This window comes from Danio rerio, chromosome 19, assembly GCF_052040795.2.
Source record: "Danio rerio strain M-AB ecotype USA chromosome 19, GRCz13ab, whole genome shotgun sequence".
Classification (NCBI taxonomy): Eukaryota; Metazoa; Chordata; class Actinopteri; order Cypriniformes; family Danionidae; genus Danio; species Danio rerio.
Genome location: NC_141039.2, coordinates 11351981 through 11370225, shown reverse-complemented (window position 1 = coordinate 11370225; position 18245 = coordinate 11351981). Strand labels below are relative to the sequence as shown.

Here is an 18245-nt window from a genome sequence, read left to right as displayed (position 1 = left end):
TAACTTATCTTTATTTATTTATGATTTGTTTATGGGTAAAACAAAGACCATGTGGGTCAGGTAGTTAAAACAGTAGTCTACAAATAATTTATTCGTTATGAATTAATTAATTATTCATAAATAATTAATTTACTTCTGCCTATGACGACGATGCCATTGGTCTACATCGCCCAACCCTAATGTGAATACAAACCAGCCAAGAAGGTGGGACAAGGAGGGACAGTCGGACCAGGGTGTGAAAGCACCCTAAAGATTTTAGTTTTTTATCAATATTAATATATATATAATATTTTCAAATAGTTGAGTCTCAAATATTGTTTTATCATAACCAAACATTAATGGAAATCTTCTTTATTCAGTTTTCAGGTAATGTATAAACCTCAGTTAAAAAAAAAAACCACTTATGGTTTTGTGATCCAGGGTCACGTATGATAAAATGACACTAGAGTTTTCATAAATATGTTCACATTTTAATTTAAATATTGCCTTATCTTTCAGGTTATAGTGCTGTGGTAGGAGACAGCACATCAGACTCCGCCCTCAACAGTGCCAGCCAATCACAGAACAGCCAATCCTCATCCTTAAATTTAGCTGTAACAAATCAGCTGTAAGTAATGGCTTGCTCAGAACACCACAGCAACTTGTTTTTAACTTGTATATTTTCATATTTTATATAAGGATGCACAATATTATCAGAATGTTTAATATGCCAATAATGCTGGTATGTCTTATCAATAAGATGTGTTGATTATTAGCCTGAAACTACTCCAAAACGTGCTTGCTGGGGAGAATTACTTTGATCAAGTAGTTTTCCAGTGTTACATCATCAGACTCTGGCTCAAATTGTTCAAATTTGTTGGTCAAATTTACCATCATTAATTCTTACAACGTGCACAAACTGTACACATTTCAACATATTAAAAACAATAGTGAACTGATTTTTTCTACAGTAAAATTGGGCATTTTAACATGGGAGTCTATGAGGATTACTCCCTGTTGGAGCCAGCCTCCAGTGGCCAGTTGATGAATTGCATTTTCAGTAACTTCTGTATTTGCTTCACACTACTATTAAAAACACTTCAAACTACATGTTTGTGTGATTTGTCTCATTAAAACAGATTTTCTAAATGTTTTTTTCTTGCTCTCGTCAAAACAGTATGGACAGCGGGTCCAGCCTGCTGGGGTCAATGACACTGGCACCCAGCTCGCCCTCACCGGTGTACAGTGAAAGCAAAGCAGGCGGTGGAAGCCTGCTGAACGGCCCACACTCATACACACAGCCTGCCGACACCATCAAGGTCAGTCACTGAACATCTGCACACACACACAGCAGTTTGTATGTTGTTACATCACACTACACCCGTTTGATGTGTGGGTGTTCATCTGAAGGCAAAGTCTGCTTTGCTGTAGCGTGACCTGCAAGCTGGACTGGATGGGGAACAGCTAGTGCTCTATAGTGCTATTGAACACCAACTGAATGCTACATGAAATTTAGATGAAATAAATTAGGTGAAAACGCATGGAGAGACGGAGTTGGTGGTAATTATATTCAGAGGTTAGGATTTTGTTTTTAATCGGAGCATTATTTTACTTAAAATACTTTTTTGTGTGAAATATTAGCTGTTTTTAACAATAGGAGTGATGATAAATTATTTTTGAGGCACCAAATCAGCACATTATAATAAGGATCATGTGAAATTTACTAACATAGAAATAAGTATTTTTTTATTGTAATGAATTAGACTTCTTTTAAACTAACTTTTTTTTTTAAACTAACTATTATTAGTTTTAACTTAAAATACATTAATTTGATCATCTTTTTTATTCTACTGGGTTATATATCATATGAAGCAGCTTAACCTGTTAGCACTCAATTTTGGGGATTTACACCTACCTAAATTTAAATAGTAACAGTTCCTGACTCCAGTAAGCTACAAACACAAATTATGTATAATTGGAAACAAGACACTTTGAGCTTTAAGGCTGATTTATACTTCTGCGTAAAACGCCGGCGTATGCTACGGCGCTGACGCATAGCCCTTCGCCGTGGCCGTCACCGTCACTGACGTGCACCTCTCAAAAAATGTAACTACATGTCGCAACGACGCGTAGCGTAAGCTCTGTGATTGGTCGGCTTGGTAGCTCTGACGAGTCTGGGCGGGACCGAGAGCCGCGCGAATGGCGCGAGCGATTGTTTACAAGTGTGGAGTCCCGTGAAGGAGCTCCGGATGGAAAGTTTTGTTTTGTGTTTACCTCATAGTTAAAGTTGTTGCACGTCCGCCGGTTCCTGCCTCAAAATGAGCGAGTTTGAGCCACTTGTACATCCAAGAAGTGTTCAGGAAAAGCAAAAAGCAGCGAAGAAACTTGACACAGAGGAGCATTTACACCTTACTGCCAACTAGCGTTTCGGAAGTGTTAAAGCAGACAGACAGAGACAGCACGCAGAAGTATAAATGCACAGCCACGCGCGTTGCATGCGCCGTGGGTTACGCCGGTCACCTGAAGCAGAAGTATAAATCAGGCTTTAGGATGCTTTCACACCTATGAATCGATTCAGTTGTTCCGAAACAGAGATTACAAATGTTAAATTGTTGCTCTTTGCTCTTGGAGCGGTTCGCTTTCACACTGCAAAGTTTCTAATCGGACCAAAAGAGCTAAAACGAGTCATGTGTGAGTTAACTCTCCTTACATTGGTCAGAGTGTCAGGGTTTATTTTGCAGCGTCCCGCTAAGCTGTCAGGAGAGGTGGTGGTTTGGTGGTGATTGACAGCGTGCGCGCGCTACGTGTCTGAGGAGAGGTGCGGTGGGGAGGGATGAGAAGGGTGCGCGACGATGCAAATTTGAGGACCGGGAGGGAGACGCGAGATTACCGGGAGATCATCACTTGTTTGCGGGCATCCGGAGACTCTCGAAACTTCCCGCCCTACTCATAATTCTCTCCTCATATAGCCGTAAGCCTATTACATATCCATAAAACACTCTGATATAACCGCGCTCGGATCAAATCGCTTTCTCACTGCAATCGAACAGCTCCAGGGTTGGTTTCAATCGAGCCGAGACCACCTCATTCAAGCGATCTCGGAGCGATTACTTTGGCGCGGAACAGAGCGCGATTGCCCTGTTTACATATGCCAAACGAACCGCGCTAACTGGGCTAACGAGACACGTTCTGAAACAAAAGTGTAGGTGTGAAAGCACCCTTACTGTGGTGAAAGGAGAAAGAAGAGTTACATGTTAAAAAATTAAAAAAGTTATACATAATGAAGTAGAAAAAAAAATTGTATTGTGTTCAATATTTGTTTTCTATATAGAAACACAGCAAAACATTAATGATTTTTGACGGATCATATGACATTGAAGACTGGAGTAATGATGCTTAATATGTTCACCATCACAGGAATAAATTACATTTTAAAATTTTATAGAATAGAAAAATACTTTAAATGTTGATATCTTAATTTTTTATTTTCATTTGTTTAATTTAGCAAATGAGATTCATAGGTGTAAACTCTGCATTGTAATTGATCAATTATAATAATGTATGATTTAAATGATGATTTAAATTGATACAAGCAGTGATGCTACTAGCTTAACTACATTTCTCATATTTGGGATTTAGATTTAGTGTAAGTAGAGCAATGTAAACATTGTAAACTAAGCTTGGTAGATTCAAACAATGTAGTGTAAAAACATCAATATCTGTGCATTGTTCATTAATATCAAAAGCGTATCAAACGTTTATGTACTATGAAGTTATACAAATAATGTAGAGTTTTATATTTATATATTTATCTTTTAAAAAATAGCTTAAATTAGCAAATAAAACACAATGCAGGCCTACTGGGCAAAAAGGGATGTCTCTCAGACAATTTTAGAAGCTGTCATTCATGCATTCTCACCATACTTTAGGTCTTGGTCCTGTGTTTATTTTCATAGCATTCCGTGGAATAAAAGAACAGCGTCCTAACTCTGTCTTTCGGGAAATGCTGTTGCCGTTTATTGTAAAGTAAATCGGACTCATTCAAAGTAGCATCGCTGAACAAAAACACATTAAAAGTGCATGCTACACTTCTGACTGTACACTGTGTTTTCTTTTTCTTATATTGCACAGAGTTTTGAGGTAAGGGACATTTTCATTTGCCCTTCACGGACAGTCGCACAGTCTAATCCAGTTTATTAAACTCCGTCTTTTTAAATCAAATTCAAAAGCGGAATATGTCTCCTCATAAAGCCGGCGCATCAGCGTGCTGCTACATTGAAAACATATTCAGTTCGCGATTCTGGTTGGTTCTTGGGATATAGCGGCTTTTGCTGTCAAAGGCAAGTGGCGTTTTTGCATCTGAAGTCTTCACATCTTATTTACCATAATTTATTTTCATCACCAGTTATGATAGTAGAACAGTTTCTAAAGCCGTTTGTGATGCCTCTGGTCTAACGCACCACCGGGCTTCAGAAACCCATTCTCAAAGACTTACTTTTAGATATTACTAGGGTAGCACAAATATTCTGAATTCCTTAATGAGAATTCAAATGAGCCGTTTTAGTCTAGATTAATTCCAAAATTACAGTGAGATTAATCTAGATAACATTTTTTTTTATCTATGTTCACCTATAATAATAATAATACATAATCAGCATTTGTTAGTATGCACTATATTACCGGGTGTGCAAAGGGAGCGCATAGGGACCCTGCCACTTGGAACACATCTATAGCTAGTTTTGAATAATTATTCCCAAACTCTATTCAATAACTGAAAGACCCAGTATGTTTTTCATCTTTATCATTTTTGTCTCTTTTGCCACAGTAAAGTTGTCGTGTCTGTGCATAATCGTTTCTTGGAACACATTTCTGGTTTTCGGTGAAATTGTCCATCATCTTTTGTTGCCCATGGTACTGTTTGGAGTACATGTTAGAGCACCAGTGTCAATTTTAATTGACCATTGTTTCTAAAGTGTCTTTGTCCTTCCTTCATTCGCTCTTTTCAGCCTCAGGAGCCTCCAAGCTCTCTAAAGTCAATGGCAGAGCGAGTCGCTCAAGGCTCAGGGTTAGACGGAGAGCTGTCTGCACTACATATCCCCAGTGGTAAGAATCAACAAGAGCTCATTATCACAGGCTTGAAAATGACTTAACGTCTCGGGCGGTTGTTACGAATTGTACAATTATTCATTAATAAGAATTGGCGTATGAATGATAAATAAGAACATATGCTTTATATCAATGTTTAATGAGTGTTTATGAATTTTAGCATGCCTTTGGAAATGGTTAAATCATACTATACTAGCATAGTCTTTATTCTACAGCCAGTGCTTTTATCGTACTGATCTGTTTTGGGAATGTTGGGTGTAAATAATGAATTGTGATCATCTCATTTTACTTATTAAATGTGGTCTTTAGCACTTAAACTGACAGACAGCTTTGTTGCCAGATATTGCTATGAAAAACTGACCATTTCCAAACAATTTCTTACAAAAAAATGCTTGGAAAATGCACCAAAATTAAATTCTGCAAAAAATTAATAAAATTGCCAACCAAAAATGTCATCTTCCCACTTATAATGCTTTAATTACTTTATTAATTCTGTCAGATTGAGTATTAATAACAAGTGATGTGCAATATGGACTTAATTATATCACAATATTTACTTTCCTGTACTTTTATTTTTTATTTTTTAACCAGTAAAGAGTGTTGTGACCACACATTTAATTTAGTACTCATATTTTCATTCATACTAGAAGCTAGTGGGCGCTATTGTGCATACTCTACACATATATGCTTCACAGAAGTCAAAACTTCCATTTATCACTGTAGCTGCGTAAACCACATAAACAACACCTTTTTAAATAAATGAATAATTTGATCAAACATGAAGACAATAAACTCGTGATTGTTACAGTAATTGTGGCCATTTTGGGTATATAATAAGAATAAAGTATATTTAAATTGCAGTGCTAATTGGCATTAGCCTTTATTGCTTTATACACTCACCGGCCACTTTATTAGGTACACCTGTCCAACTGCTTGTTAATGCAAATTTATAACCGGCCAATCCCATGGCAGCAACTTGATGCATTTAGACATGTAGACATGGTCAACGTGATCTACTGCAGTTTAAACCGAGCACCAGAATGGGGAAGAAAAGTGATTTAAGTGACTTTAAACTTTGAAGGGGGGTGGGGGGGGGGGGTGGGGGGGGGGTTTACATTTGACATCCAAACCATATGGGTTTAGGATTGTAGTAGAGTTAGTAAAATTAATACTTATTAGTGTTACGGAAATGTTATATTATTGCTCATCCATGTTAGCAACATGACTTTGATTTACTTCAGTTTTTATTATTGAACATGAACATATGTTTAGAGGACTGGTCTGTTATCTTACCCTTTTCTCCACTGTTGGTTGATTTGTCTCCTTCCTCCTCTTCCAGATATATTCCCAAGCTCCACGGCTCCATCAGGCACTCCTGCAGCTCCACAGTTGTCTCTGTCAGAGGTCAGTATCCCTCCATCATTGGGTGTGTGTCCACTGGGCCCCGTTCCGCTCTCCAAAGACCAACTCTACCAGCAAGCCATGCAAGAGTCTGCTTGGGCACACATGCCTCACCCGTCCGACTCTGAGAGGATCAGGTGAGCACACACACATACACACACACACAGTTCATTAACATTCACTGATTCTGACAGGTGACTACACTCATGTTCCAGGCCTGGGAGATTCTTGGAATCTGGGGAATTTAGTGTTTTACATAAATTTTTCATCATTTTTTTCCACTGGGTTGTATAATATCTAAGGCTGTTTTATGATCATTTAGGGCATTGCAGAATGAGCTGTATCTGCTTATACCATAGCCATAGCACTCAGAATGAAACTAAAAACTACAATAATATTTCATTTGAAATTAGACATCGGATCATAACCGTTTTCAAGCTATACTGTGGTTTGGAAAAGTCAAGGTTTTAAAACCACCATAATGTTCTGCTATACCGTTCCTACAGTATATGTAAGATTTTTTTATTTACGTTTTTGTTTTTAGAGCAACAGTATCTCCAGCAGAAAGCATATCCAAAAATGTTGTTTTAAATTTCATTACAATTATTTAGCCTGACACGTTTACTGCTCCAAAATATTTTAAATGTTTCTTAAAATAAAATATATTGTGTTCAAAGGAGAAAAAGTTTTAGTTTTTTACCCAGACGTGCAAAAAGAATATATTTTAGAGCAGTAATCACAATACCGTCAAACCATGATATCTTTATCCAAGGTTATCATACCATCAGAATCTTATACCGACCCATGCCTATTTGAAATGACTTTTTAATGTACTTGCTCATTTGATTATTTACATGTCAAAATGATTGCTTAAAACACTTTGTATTATCTGCTTTCATCAAATTAGCTCTGGATTGCATTTTTAAGAAATGTATGTAGATAAGATGTGTATTTCTACATGAAATTGTCCATGCTTGTTCACATATGGCTGCAATGGCTCGTTCCCATAATTATTTAAAATGAGGTTTATTCATTTAATTTCTGTTTTGATTGGTTGGTTGATTGATTTACTATTTTATTTAGTATGTATTTTAAATATAAACCAGATTTAAATGTAAAATTAGTAATTACCAAAATGTCTTTTTCTCATTTTTATAAGTATTATGTTTGCTCTTTTTGTTGTATTAATCTGCATGTACAGTTGAAGTCAGAATTATTAGCCCCCCTTTTAATTTTTTCTTTTTTAATTTTTCCCAAATTAGGTTTAACAGAGCAAGGAAATTTTCTTCTGGAGAAAGCCTTGTTTGTTTTATTTCGGCAAGAATAAAGGCAGTTTTAAATTTTTTTAAAACCTTTTAAGGTCAAAATTATTAGCCCCTTTAAGCTATATTTATTCTTATTTAAATATATATATATATATATATATATATATATATATATATATATATATATATATATATATATATATATATATATATATATATTTACAGTCATCATGGCAAAGATAAAATAAATCAGTTATTAGAAACGAGTTATTAAAGCTGTTAGGTTTAAAATGTGCTGAAAAATCTTCTTTCTGTTTAACAGAAATTGGGGGGAAAACTAAACGGGACTAATAATTCAGCTTCATAAAAATCTATCTATTGAAGCAATCAATTTATTAAAAAAACGTTGGCCAGAATTATGCATTATAGGCTTAAATTATAGAGAGAAATAATAGATGAACAGAGACTGCAGTCAGATCATGAAGCAGATCAATGTTGATCTTTCTTTTGAGGTGTCATTACAGAAATGACGAATATAATAAGCCTAATACAAAATATTGTACGATTAAAATATGTAAAAATGATCAGGTGGTAATTCCTGTCAATTTTCTCACATATGATAATAAGCAAATCTCGTTAATATTTCAGCATGCTTTCACTTTTGTATTTGACATGAAACGCACATTTGCTGGAAGTAATGACATCCCGCCCTAATCATCATTCTTGTTTTATATAGCCGGGGGCTATTTCATAATACACTGTAATATTGCTTGGTTCGTTAATTCGTTGTTTGCTTTCTCACCACAATCAAGCCGCTCCCGAGTTCGATCAAATCGAGCCGAGACCACCTCATTCAGGTGATCTTGGATTGCTTGATTTGGCGCCATTGCGGGATTCACATATGCCAAACAAACCATGCTCACTGGGTAAACGAGACAAATTCCAAAACAAATGTCAATGTGTGAAACCACCCTAAGACTGTATTTGCACGCGATTGACTGACAGACAGTCACCGCCAAATTAAACTTTAGTGACAAAGGCAGCAAGTGACAACGATCCTGTCTACTGCCCCGAGCATCTCTCATGCTGGCCTCGGGACATCAGGCAGTCCTTATTGTCAAGCCCTGCACAAGAAAACTGAATAGATATATGCTCAGAAGCCAGAGTCACAAACTCAGATGTATGGAGGGAATTTAAGTGGAAAATCATTACAAGATATTTCCGCACCCCACAAATTAAAACATAGATAAGAAGGTTTAAGGCTCATCTCACAGATGCTGGAGAGAATAGGGTGATCATTTAGGGAACCACTCTCGTTTGATATTGCCTAAATTGCAGCAGTTCTAGCATATTTATAAGGTACTTGGAGAGATCATTTGGATTAATATTCCCTTTGCTCCAACTGGGGCAGTCCTAAGTATGGTGCCTGAGAGCATTAGGGAAAGAAGAATTATTTATTTATTTCAAATATTGCTTTCTGCAGCACTAAAATGTAGCGTGTCTTACTGGCTCAGATCAGACCCACTTACGTAAGAAATAATTAGAGAAATTTACGAAATGGAAAGCATAACTTATTGCCTTAGACCAGGGATGGGCAAACTTGATCCTCGAGGGCCAGTGCCCCTGCAGAGTTTTGTTTCAACACTAGTCAGACACACCTGAACAAACTAATCAGTGTCTTCAAGATCACTATAAATCTATAAGCAGGTGTGTTTAATTAGAGTTGGTGATAAACTGTGCAGAGCATCAGCCCTCCAGGACCGAGTTTGCCCACCCCTGCCTTAGACCTTAGATCAGGGGTTCTCAACTGGTTTGGCCATGGGACCCACATTTTTACATGATCATCAAGCCGTGACCCACATTTTTAGGAACTATAATATAAATTATATTTAATTTTGTATTTATTTGTTAACATACACAAGTGGTGACAAATAAATCATGAGAAAGCTACCAAGACTTACAAATAAACCGTTTTTTTCTGCTGTCATAACAAAATGTATCAAATTATAGAAATATTACAAAGTAAAAGCGACAAATACTGTTAACAGTGGTCAGGGTAAGAAAAGGTCCAGTTACCATGAACTAAACTGAACTATTAATTAAACATATTGTTGTCTGGTTTCTAAATGAAACCTTCTAAACTTAAAATTTTAGTTTACATGCTCTCATGTGAGAGCAACTCACTACATATGGCACACTGAGGCTTAAAGTCTTTTTTTGTTTTTAATATATGTAAATCCATACTTTACATTGTGCATATTTATTGCCATATTTAAATAAAATTTCATGTGTCAAATGGTAGCGCGCATTTCAAAATAAAAGTCTGGTATAAGCAAAATAAGTTAAAAATTAAACTTTTGTTATTTTTTGACCACCACTGAAAATGTCCCCGCGACCCAAAAGTGGGTCACCACCAGTTGAGAAACACTGCCTTAGATGAATATATTTGAAGCGATATATTTTGAAGATGTTGGTTCTTCTTACAATACACACAAACGTTATTTCTTTCTATCACTTTTCAGTTGATCCGGGTTGTTTAAATTACAAAATTGTTTTGATTGTGTTTTGTCCAATCCTGTTCAAACACTCAATCTACTTTTTTTTATTTATGCACAAACAGGCAGTACCTAATGAGGAACCCCTGCCCAACACTGCCTTTTCACCACCAGATGCCACCTCCTCACTCCGACAGTGTGGAGTTTTACCAGAGACTGTCTACCGAGACCCTGTTCTTCATCTTTTACTACTTAGAGGTGTGTGTGCTAACAATTAATGCCCTCAATGAAGCCTCTGTAATTGCAAAAAGGTTGTTTTGTCCATCAGTAAGCACATATGGCTTGCATTTCATTGACTTATCAGAGACACTATTGATCTCTGAGTGAGATTTTAAGGATAACAGTCAGATTATAGTCACTTTTTATTGGTAAACTCTAAGGGACTGACAAATAGTTTTTTTGCACTCCCAAGGGCACAAAAGCGCAGTATCTAGCAGCCAAAGCCTTGAAAAAACAGTCATGGAGGTTTCACACAAAGTACATGATGTGGTTCCAGAGGCACGAGGAGCCCAAGACCATCACAGATGAGTTTGAACAAGTGAGTAACATTATAAAATGTTCTATGACTAGAGTTTATCATGTATGGTCATTTTATAATTGTTGTTTTAACAATAAGCAATTGCTAGTCACTTAGCAAAAAAACATGGTTTACAATTCCCGGTCCATGTATGCGCAAATCAAACCTGTTTTATCCAATATGGGGCAAAATGTTTCATTGGTAGCGTCACTAGCATAATTCGTGGGTAAATATCTTTTTGGCTTTCGTTTATTTTTATAAAAATTAATTTTTCTTTGCGTGGAGATGTTGTAAGTGCAAATTCATAACCATATTTATCATTGTTGTATTTGTTTTAGAGTGTGTTTTGCTGTTATTCTGTAAGTGTTGCCTGATGGCTCGTTTCCACCGAGCGGTACAATTCAGTACAGTATTCATTAATTTCCATTTCTACTGTAAGATATAACAAATTTGCAAACCATACTGTACTGTACACCTTTTTGGGACCCTTTTGTAATCACAACAGTGTGGTATCAATCAGATAGCAGCAGCTGAAAGGTATTGGTTGGCAGACAATCACTTGCCTGTGCAACAAGTGAGGAGAACAACAAATTATGAAGCTCCATTTTTAATTACAAAGCTGAGACGTGACCCCACAATACAATGACGGCATGCAACAATGAACCATGGTCGACTCGAGCTCAAAAAAAGCGTCATCTTCTTAAGACAAACAGCCGCATGACTAGAGGCAAGAACATGATCGGCTGTATGCCCTCCATTGTTGTTTACCATTTACGTTTCATCTAAAACACAGGTGTCAAGCTCAGTTCCTGGAGGCTGCAGCTCTGCACAGTTTAGTTCCAACCCTAGTCAAACACACCTGATCAAACTAATTGAGTGCTTCAGGCTTGTTTGATACCTACAGATGTGGTGAAGCAGTGCTGGAACTAAACTGTGCAGGGCTGTGGCCCTCCAGGAATTGAGTTTGACACCCCTGATCTAAACACATATAGAAGAGTGACTCGCACCACTTCCACTGTGTTTTTGCACACACTTACATTTAAAATAATTAACTTAAGTGCACACAAAAGATAGTATACGAATGGCCCAAATGGCTTTCTTCCTTGAGCAAAAATGATATCGACTGCAAGTTTCTGGTGTTCGCTTTCTGTTATACACCTAGCAAGTAAGGGTATTTTTGGCAGTACAAACATAAACCTGATCAGGCTAACCTGTGCCAAACTGTACTAAACCGCTCAGTGGAAACCAGGCATTGGAAATGCTTCTATGAAAGCATAAATGTGACCTTCGCAATGCTTGAGAAATCAATAAAGCTATTTGATTTTAAAATGTTCATTTATTCCAAAATGACTCTTTCGCTTGTCATATTTATTAGAAAAAGCTCATTCTGTACTTGATCGACACTTAAACAGCCCCTATTATACATTAAAGAAGGGTCATATTTTGGTTTTAAGGGTCTCCAACAACAGTCTGATATGTATACAAGGTCAAAAAGCACTTTTGTTGTCTCATGATATGCATTTATTTTTACCTAATTATCCCAGCGACTTGTTCCCAAAACCCCTCCTTAGCGCGAAGCTAAACTGCTCTTATTGGACCGATGATTTGGGTAGAGAAAATAACACTAATTTTCCCCTCACACTTCCAATAATATCCAGCTGAGCACAGCGTCTTCACGGCTTAATTCAATTGGCGTATGCTACAGTGCTTGTCTTCCTCTTTTTCTTTGCTACTGTGTTAGTGGGCGGGGCTGCAGGTTTAAATTTTCCTGGGTTTGCGCACGCAACAATTGGGTGAGGCTTAAGTTTCATTTCTACGTCACGTCGAAATGGCTAAAGACTCATTATCAAGACAATTCATTTGAAGCACTATGAGTTGACTCTTTTATAAATGAATTAATAGTTTTAAACACTGTGCACTTTCAGGTTAAGCCTTAGCTGATTATTTTACTTCACTTACAGCTGTGCCACACACTGCATGGAAGGTCATTTTCAAAAACCCATAATAGGGGCTCTTTAAGGAACCATAATAATAGGGCTAATGTGTGTGTAATGCTTGATTTATACCCTGCAAGTAGCTGACACCGTTGGGAACATTTATACTTCTGTGTTGCTCCGCAATAGGGGTTGAATGATTTTAGATTTTTAGAAGTCGACTTTTATGTTAAGAAATTTGACGTCGACTAGTCGCTGGTGATGTCAACATAAGAAGCAAATGTTTTGCACCCGGGCTATGTTTACTGTTAAATAAAGGCTATAACGTTAAGCCTTATTACACTGTCAGAGACTTGCTCAGATGCATATTTTACCGCTAGAAAGTTTACCTTAACCAATCTGGAGCTTTCTTTTGTAGGGGCGTGATTATGATGTAGCGCCTGTTGTTGGTGTCCCGAGGGTAAATCCTCTTGCCGACACCAGACAACAGTTCAACAAACTGAAATCCCATTTTATATTACGAATAACCAATAAAATTAAACAACTACTGTCTATTTAGTTTCATTTCTAAATGTTCGTATCACACAAAATCTGCAGAAACTCACATCTGGTCCGATCACCTCCCCCAGAGAATTGTAATTCTATAGTGATCACTAACTGGCTTCTGTACTAGAAGACGGGGCTTCATTCGCCACATTAACCGTTACACTTTCCCCATTCAAAAATATACGAGTGACCTTCTTGTATATTCTATAGTTTTGGCTAGAGTCACCGGGCAAACAGAAGCATCTATTGTGAATTTGACGCACGAATGAAGTGAGTAAACTCAATGTTCACGCCTCTATTTACGTGTGAATATCGTGATTTATCTGCTCGTGCCACGTCTAGTGTGAACACAGCACTAAATTTAACCAGTCGACTAGTCAGTTTAATCCTTACTCTTCAATAACACTTTCGAAATGCTAGCCAGCAGTAGAGTATCTGCTTTCCACTGTATCGAAGTTATTTGTTGTTTTGAGTTTGCGCCAGAAATGCACACAATTCTATTGTGGACATAGCTCAAACTCTTACTCATTAAAGAAAAAAGAGCCGGAGACCAGCGAACAGTCAACTAATAATTATACATCTGGAGCTCTTCCATGGGACTCGACTCTTGTTAAACCATCACACCATCGGCCTCACTCTGCTCCCAAGGCTTTATCGAGATGTCACAGATCTTATGCTCTGCGTTGCCACGATTTTGTAGTTGCGGTTTTTGAGAGGTGTGTGTCAGGGTACAGCAAAGGGTATGTGAGGCTACGCCAGACCTGCACTTGATGCAGTACAAGTACAAATTGGCCTTAGCTTGATGCCAGTCAATTACGGCAATGGCAGACTGGCTGATATATAGGTAAAGTCAAAATTATTAGCCCGCCTTTGAGTATTTTTTTCCTTTAAATATTTTTAACAGAACAAGGAAATTTTCACAGTATGTCTGATAATATTTTTTTTTCTGGAGAAAGTCTTATTTGTTTTATTTTGGCTAGAATCAAAGCAGTTTAAAAAAATTTAAAGCCATTTTAAGGTCAAAATTATTAGCCCTTTTAAGCTATATTGTTTTTGATAATCTACAAAACAAAACATCGTTATACAATAACTTGCCTAATTACCCTAACATGCCTAGTTAACCTAATTAACCTAGTTAAACATTTAAATGTCACTTTAAGCTGTATAGAAGTGTCTTGAAAAATATCTAGTCAAATATTATTTACTGTCATCATGGCAAAGATAAAAAAAATCAGTTATTAGAAATGAGTTATTAAAACTTTTATGTTTAGAAATGGTATGAAAAAATCTCTCCATTAAACAGAAATTGGTGGTAAAAACGGGGCTAATGATTCAGGGGGGCTAATAATTCTGACTTTAACTTTATATAAAGCTGCTTTAGGTAATCGTGGGTTATATTATTTGGTATTTATTGCATTTATGTTCTTCTCACAGAAGTCTTGTCAATGCATATTTCCATTCTCACAATTAAAGGTGTATTATTAATGTGATAAATATTCTAATTATTCAAAGTAGCTACAGGAGTAACTGCTGAACAAATCATTGGTTGTTAATCTATTTATGTTACTTGCTTTGTCGTTTGGATGAATGCCTCAGTAAATCACTCATAAAACTGCAACTTTCCATCAAGCACTGGTAGCTATAGTATCATGTTTATCCATGACAGGCCTAAACAAGCCATATAATTGCACAAAAACACACTCAGCGAAATTTTCTAATAATGATTAATAATAATAATTGTTTAATAATCGTTTAAATCCCTCAAAGAATAAATTATAATTCAGTACTTCCTTGTCTACTTTTTTTGTCCAAGAAACTGTTACTATGATGGTACTAAGCATGTCATCAAAACCAGGCTGACTAATTTCCCAGTGGTTCCCTTGAGATTTTCTGTATATGTGTGATTAAAACCATTTAAAAGGTAACGGAATGGTTTTCTTTTTCTGTCTTTCCGCAGGGGACATATATTTACTTTGACTATGAGAAATGGGGCCAGAGGAAAAAGGAAGGATTTACGTTTGAGTACAGGTACCTGGAGGACCGAGACCTTCAGTGACGGATGGTCAACTAGAAAGGAGAAGGACTACTGTCGACATTCCGGACTGAATCAAAACACACACACACACACACACACATGTACACTCTCTTTTATTCATCGCGGAGGAGAGCCAGATGCACATGCGAGGCTGTTTTATGTCTCGCTGGTGCAAAAATGCATCTGGAGCCCCTCCCTTTCTTTACAATCACACCTTCCCATTGGCCACTCCCTTCGTGACTCCGCCCTCTCATTCAGTCAGACTTAACGACAGTACATCGGAAATTTATGGAGCGTTTTTTTTTTTGCGCCAAAGAAGTTGATTGTGGTCAAATAAAGCATTCAGCTCTTTCAATAAGTTGATAGCAAATTGGTGTGAATTATTTAGCTGTGGCTAACATTCTGCCATTATATCAGTAAAATAAAGCCAAACTAATATGATTTTTTTAGCAACAGATGTTTGGTTTAAAGAAAATAAATGATTGGGCACAACTGTTTTTTCTGCTTATAAAGGGGTTCACCAAAGCCATTACATGTTTCTCTTTAGGAAGCTTGTTTTATTGTCGAGTTAAACCCTTGTATTACTATTAAAATCAAAGCACAGTCATCACGGGATAGTTTTTTTAAAACTTGTTTATTCATCCTGATTTTAATTCAATTTACATACCACAGAATGATAGCGTTTGGTGGAAAAACAAACCAAAATTTTACGTTTTATTTAACAAAAATCCTGATTTGACCCTTAGTTGTCATGCATGACTATATTTTCATGAGACTATTAGGAAAGTCCCTTTCAATCAAAGTCTGTTCACGCGACGACCATATGTGCAAGTCCTCCAGGCAGTTCATTCAAAGACCAAAGTCCAATCTGAATGATTATGGGACTCCTGAAATCTCAAAATAAAAAACAAAAACACTTACTGAAAGCTCTAATTACATTTAAAACTCTTTATTTCCCATTTTCTCCAGCTACAGCGTGTGCGCAAAGATACACTGGTCTCCTTTTATGGATTTTTTAATGGTAACCAGAGCACGTGGTTGTATATACTGGAATAACAGAGAAAATCTGGGGCAAATAATTGGCGATGGCACTGGAAGGACAAGATATGTGCTGTGATGTCAAAATCACCCGTTACTCCTCAAACAATTAGAGGTTTTCGTAACGAACAAGTGAATCTGTAAAGACTCCTCCCACAGAGTTTAAACATGCGATTTTATGTCGTATGACACTGCGAAAAGGGGCGGGATTAAACCAGATGATTAGACATTTAAAAAAAGCGAGCGATTAGTCCATATTTTAAATGTTTGTACAGAGAGGTCATGTTTGGATCTTTGATTGGCCTCACATAGTCATGTGATGCGATTTTGTGGGTCTGAGTAACCAAGCCTAAACTTTGCAACAAAACTTGCCGCAAAAGTTTGTGTTTCTTGTTGCATTCGCTTGCGTATGAATGGAAGTCTATATGGCCAAAAGTGCAGTGTGACCGCTGCTTAACAATTGGCTATTTCTTATGGAGGTGGGACTTTTTAAACTGTTGACTTTAGAATTGAGCGTATAGCTGTAGTTTTTGCTATTCGTACTTGATTTCCAAACCTGTTTGTTGAGTGAAATGGACTGAAATCATACACTGATAGCATCACGATCAGGATTTTAGTTAAATAGTATGTTAAAATGTTGTTTGTCTCTCACCAAAACCCCTGAGCACATAGAATATATAATGTGTGTAGCATGCTGTTACACTTTAGGCCATATTTTTTAAGTTTTAAAGGGTTAGTTCACCCATAAATGAACATTCATCATTTACGATCCCTCATGTGGTTCCAATTAGGGCTGGGCCGATAAACAATATTATATCGAATCACAATAAAAATTGATGTGAATAACGATGATAAGCTCTGGACTTTTTACTCCATATTACTCTAAGAGGCAGTCACACAGCAAAAATGTGCAATGAGAATCTAAAAGTGTGTTGAAATTAAAGATGTGCCGAATATTCGCCCACTGAAATCATATCGAACTAGAATATGTTTTGCCATTTAATGGACCCTCTAATATTTGTAACTTCAGTCATTGTTTGGATACTCTTTTAAATCTGGAAGCATTAACAACTGATATCGAAATATGTATCGTTATCGTTCAATATGGAAAATAACTGTCGAGACTGCATTTTTGCCATATCGCCCAGCCCTAGTTCCAACCCTTTATTAGTTTCTTTCTTTACAAGTCTACTGAACACAAAAGAAGATACTTTGAAAAATGTTGAATGCTGCTAGTCACTGACATCCATATTAAGGGGAAAAAAATGAGTATGGAAGTTAACGGTTCCTGCTTTTTTCAAAACTCTTCCGTTCATCAGAAGGAAGAAACTCAAATATGTTCAGAGTGAATCAGAAAATGATCTTTGGGTGAACTGTCCCCTTGTCTATTTATGAGCAGGACATTTTTAGGTCCAATTAAATAAAACAGGAGCCAATAGGCATTACTAGAACAGCAGAGTGAGTAAATAATGACCATCATTTTAGGGTGAACTATCCCTTTAATTCATACAGATAAGCTTGTAATACATGTCCTAAATGCTAATGTTGATCTTCTAATCATGTTATCACTGTGGAGCCCAATAATCAGTTTCTTGAACCAGCGCAAACACGTTATTTGGACACTCGGATTTCTATCGGCAAAAATACACAGATATTTTTCCTTTTTTCTGCACTCCGAAAGGGAATTAATGAATATGATCGAATGTTTATCTCCATCTGAAACTCTTTTGAAAGCAGATTTCTCATTTCGCAACTTGCCCAGCAAACAATTTTGTGTTTATTAGATGTCAAACAGACATCTACACGTAGACAGCTTGGCTAATACAAGACTAAACTTGGGCTGTCAGTGAAAATCTAATACTAGTCGTC

General features: G+C 36.8%; 1 protein-coding gene across 2 annotated transcripts in view; it reads left to right on the top strand.

The window, feature by feature from the left end:
- The window catches only part of cnot3b (CCR4-NOT transcription complex, subunit 3b), a 39716-nt gene extending 24020 nt beyond the window's left edge, over window positions 1–15696 (top strand). For both annotated transcript variants that reach the window (XM_087294005.1, NM_001442025.1), the window contains exons 12-18: window positions 499–607; window positions 1157–1298; window positions 4986–5082; window positions 6425–6623; window positions 10372–10504; window positions 10719–10844; window positions 15261–15696. In XM_087294005.1, coding sequence (XP_087150131.1) covers window positions 499–607; window positions 1157–1298; window positions 4986–5082; window positions 6425–6623; window positions 10372–10504; window positions 10719–10844; window positions 15261–15359 — 905 coding nt within the window. In that variant the 3' untranslated portion in view covers window positions 15360–15696. The remainder of the gene's footprint in view (window positions 1–498; window positions 608–1156; window positions 1299–4985; window positions 5083–6424; window positions 6624–10371; window positions 10505–10718; window positions 10845–15260) is intronic.
- The last annotated feature ends 2549 nt before the right edge of the window (window positions 15697–18245 follow it).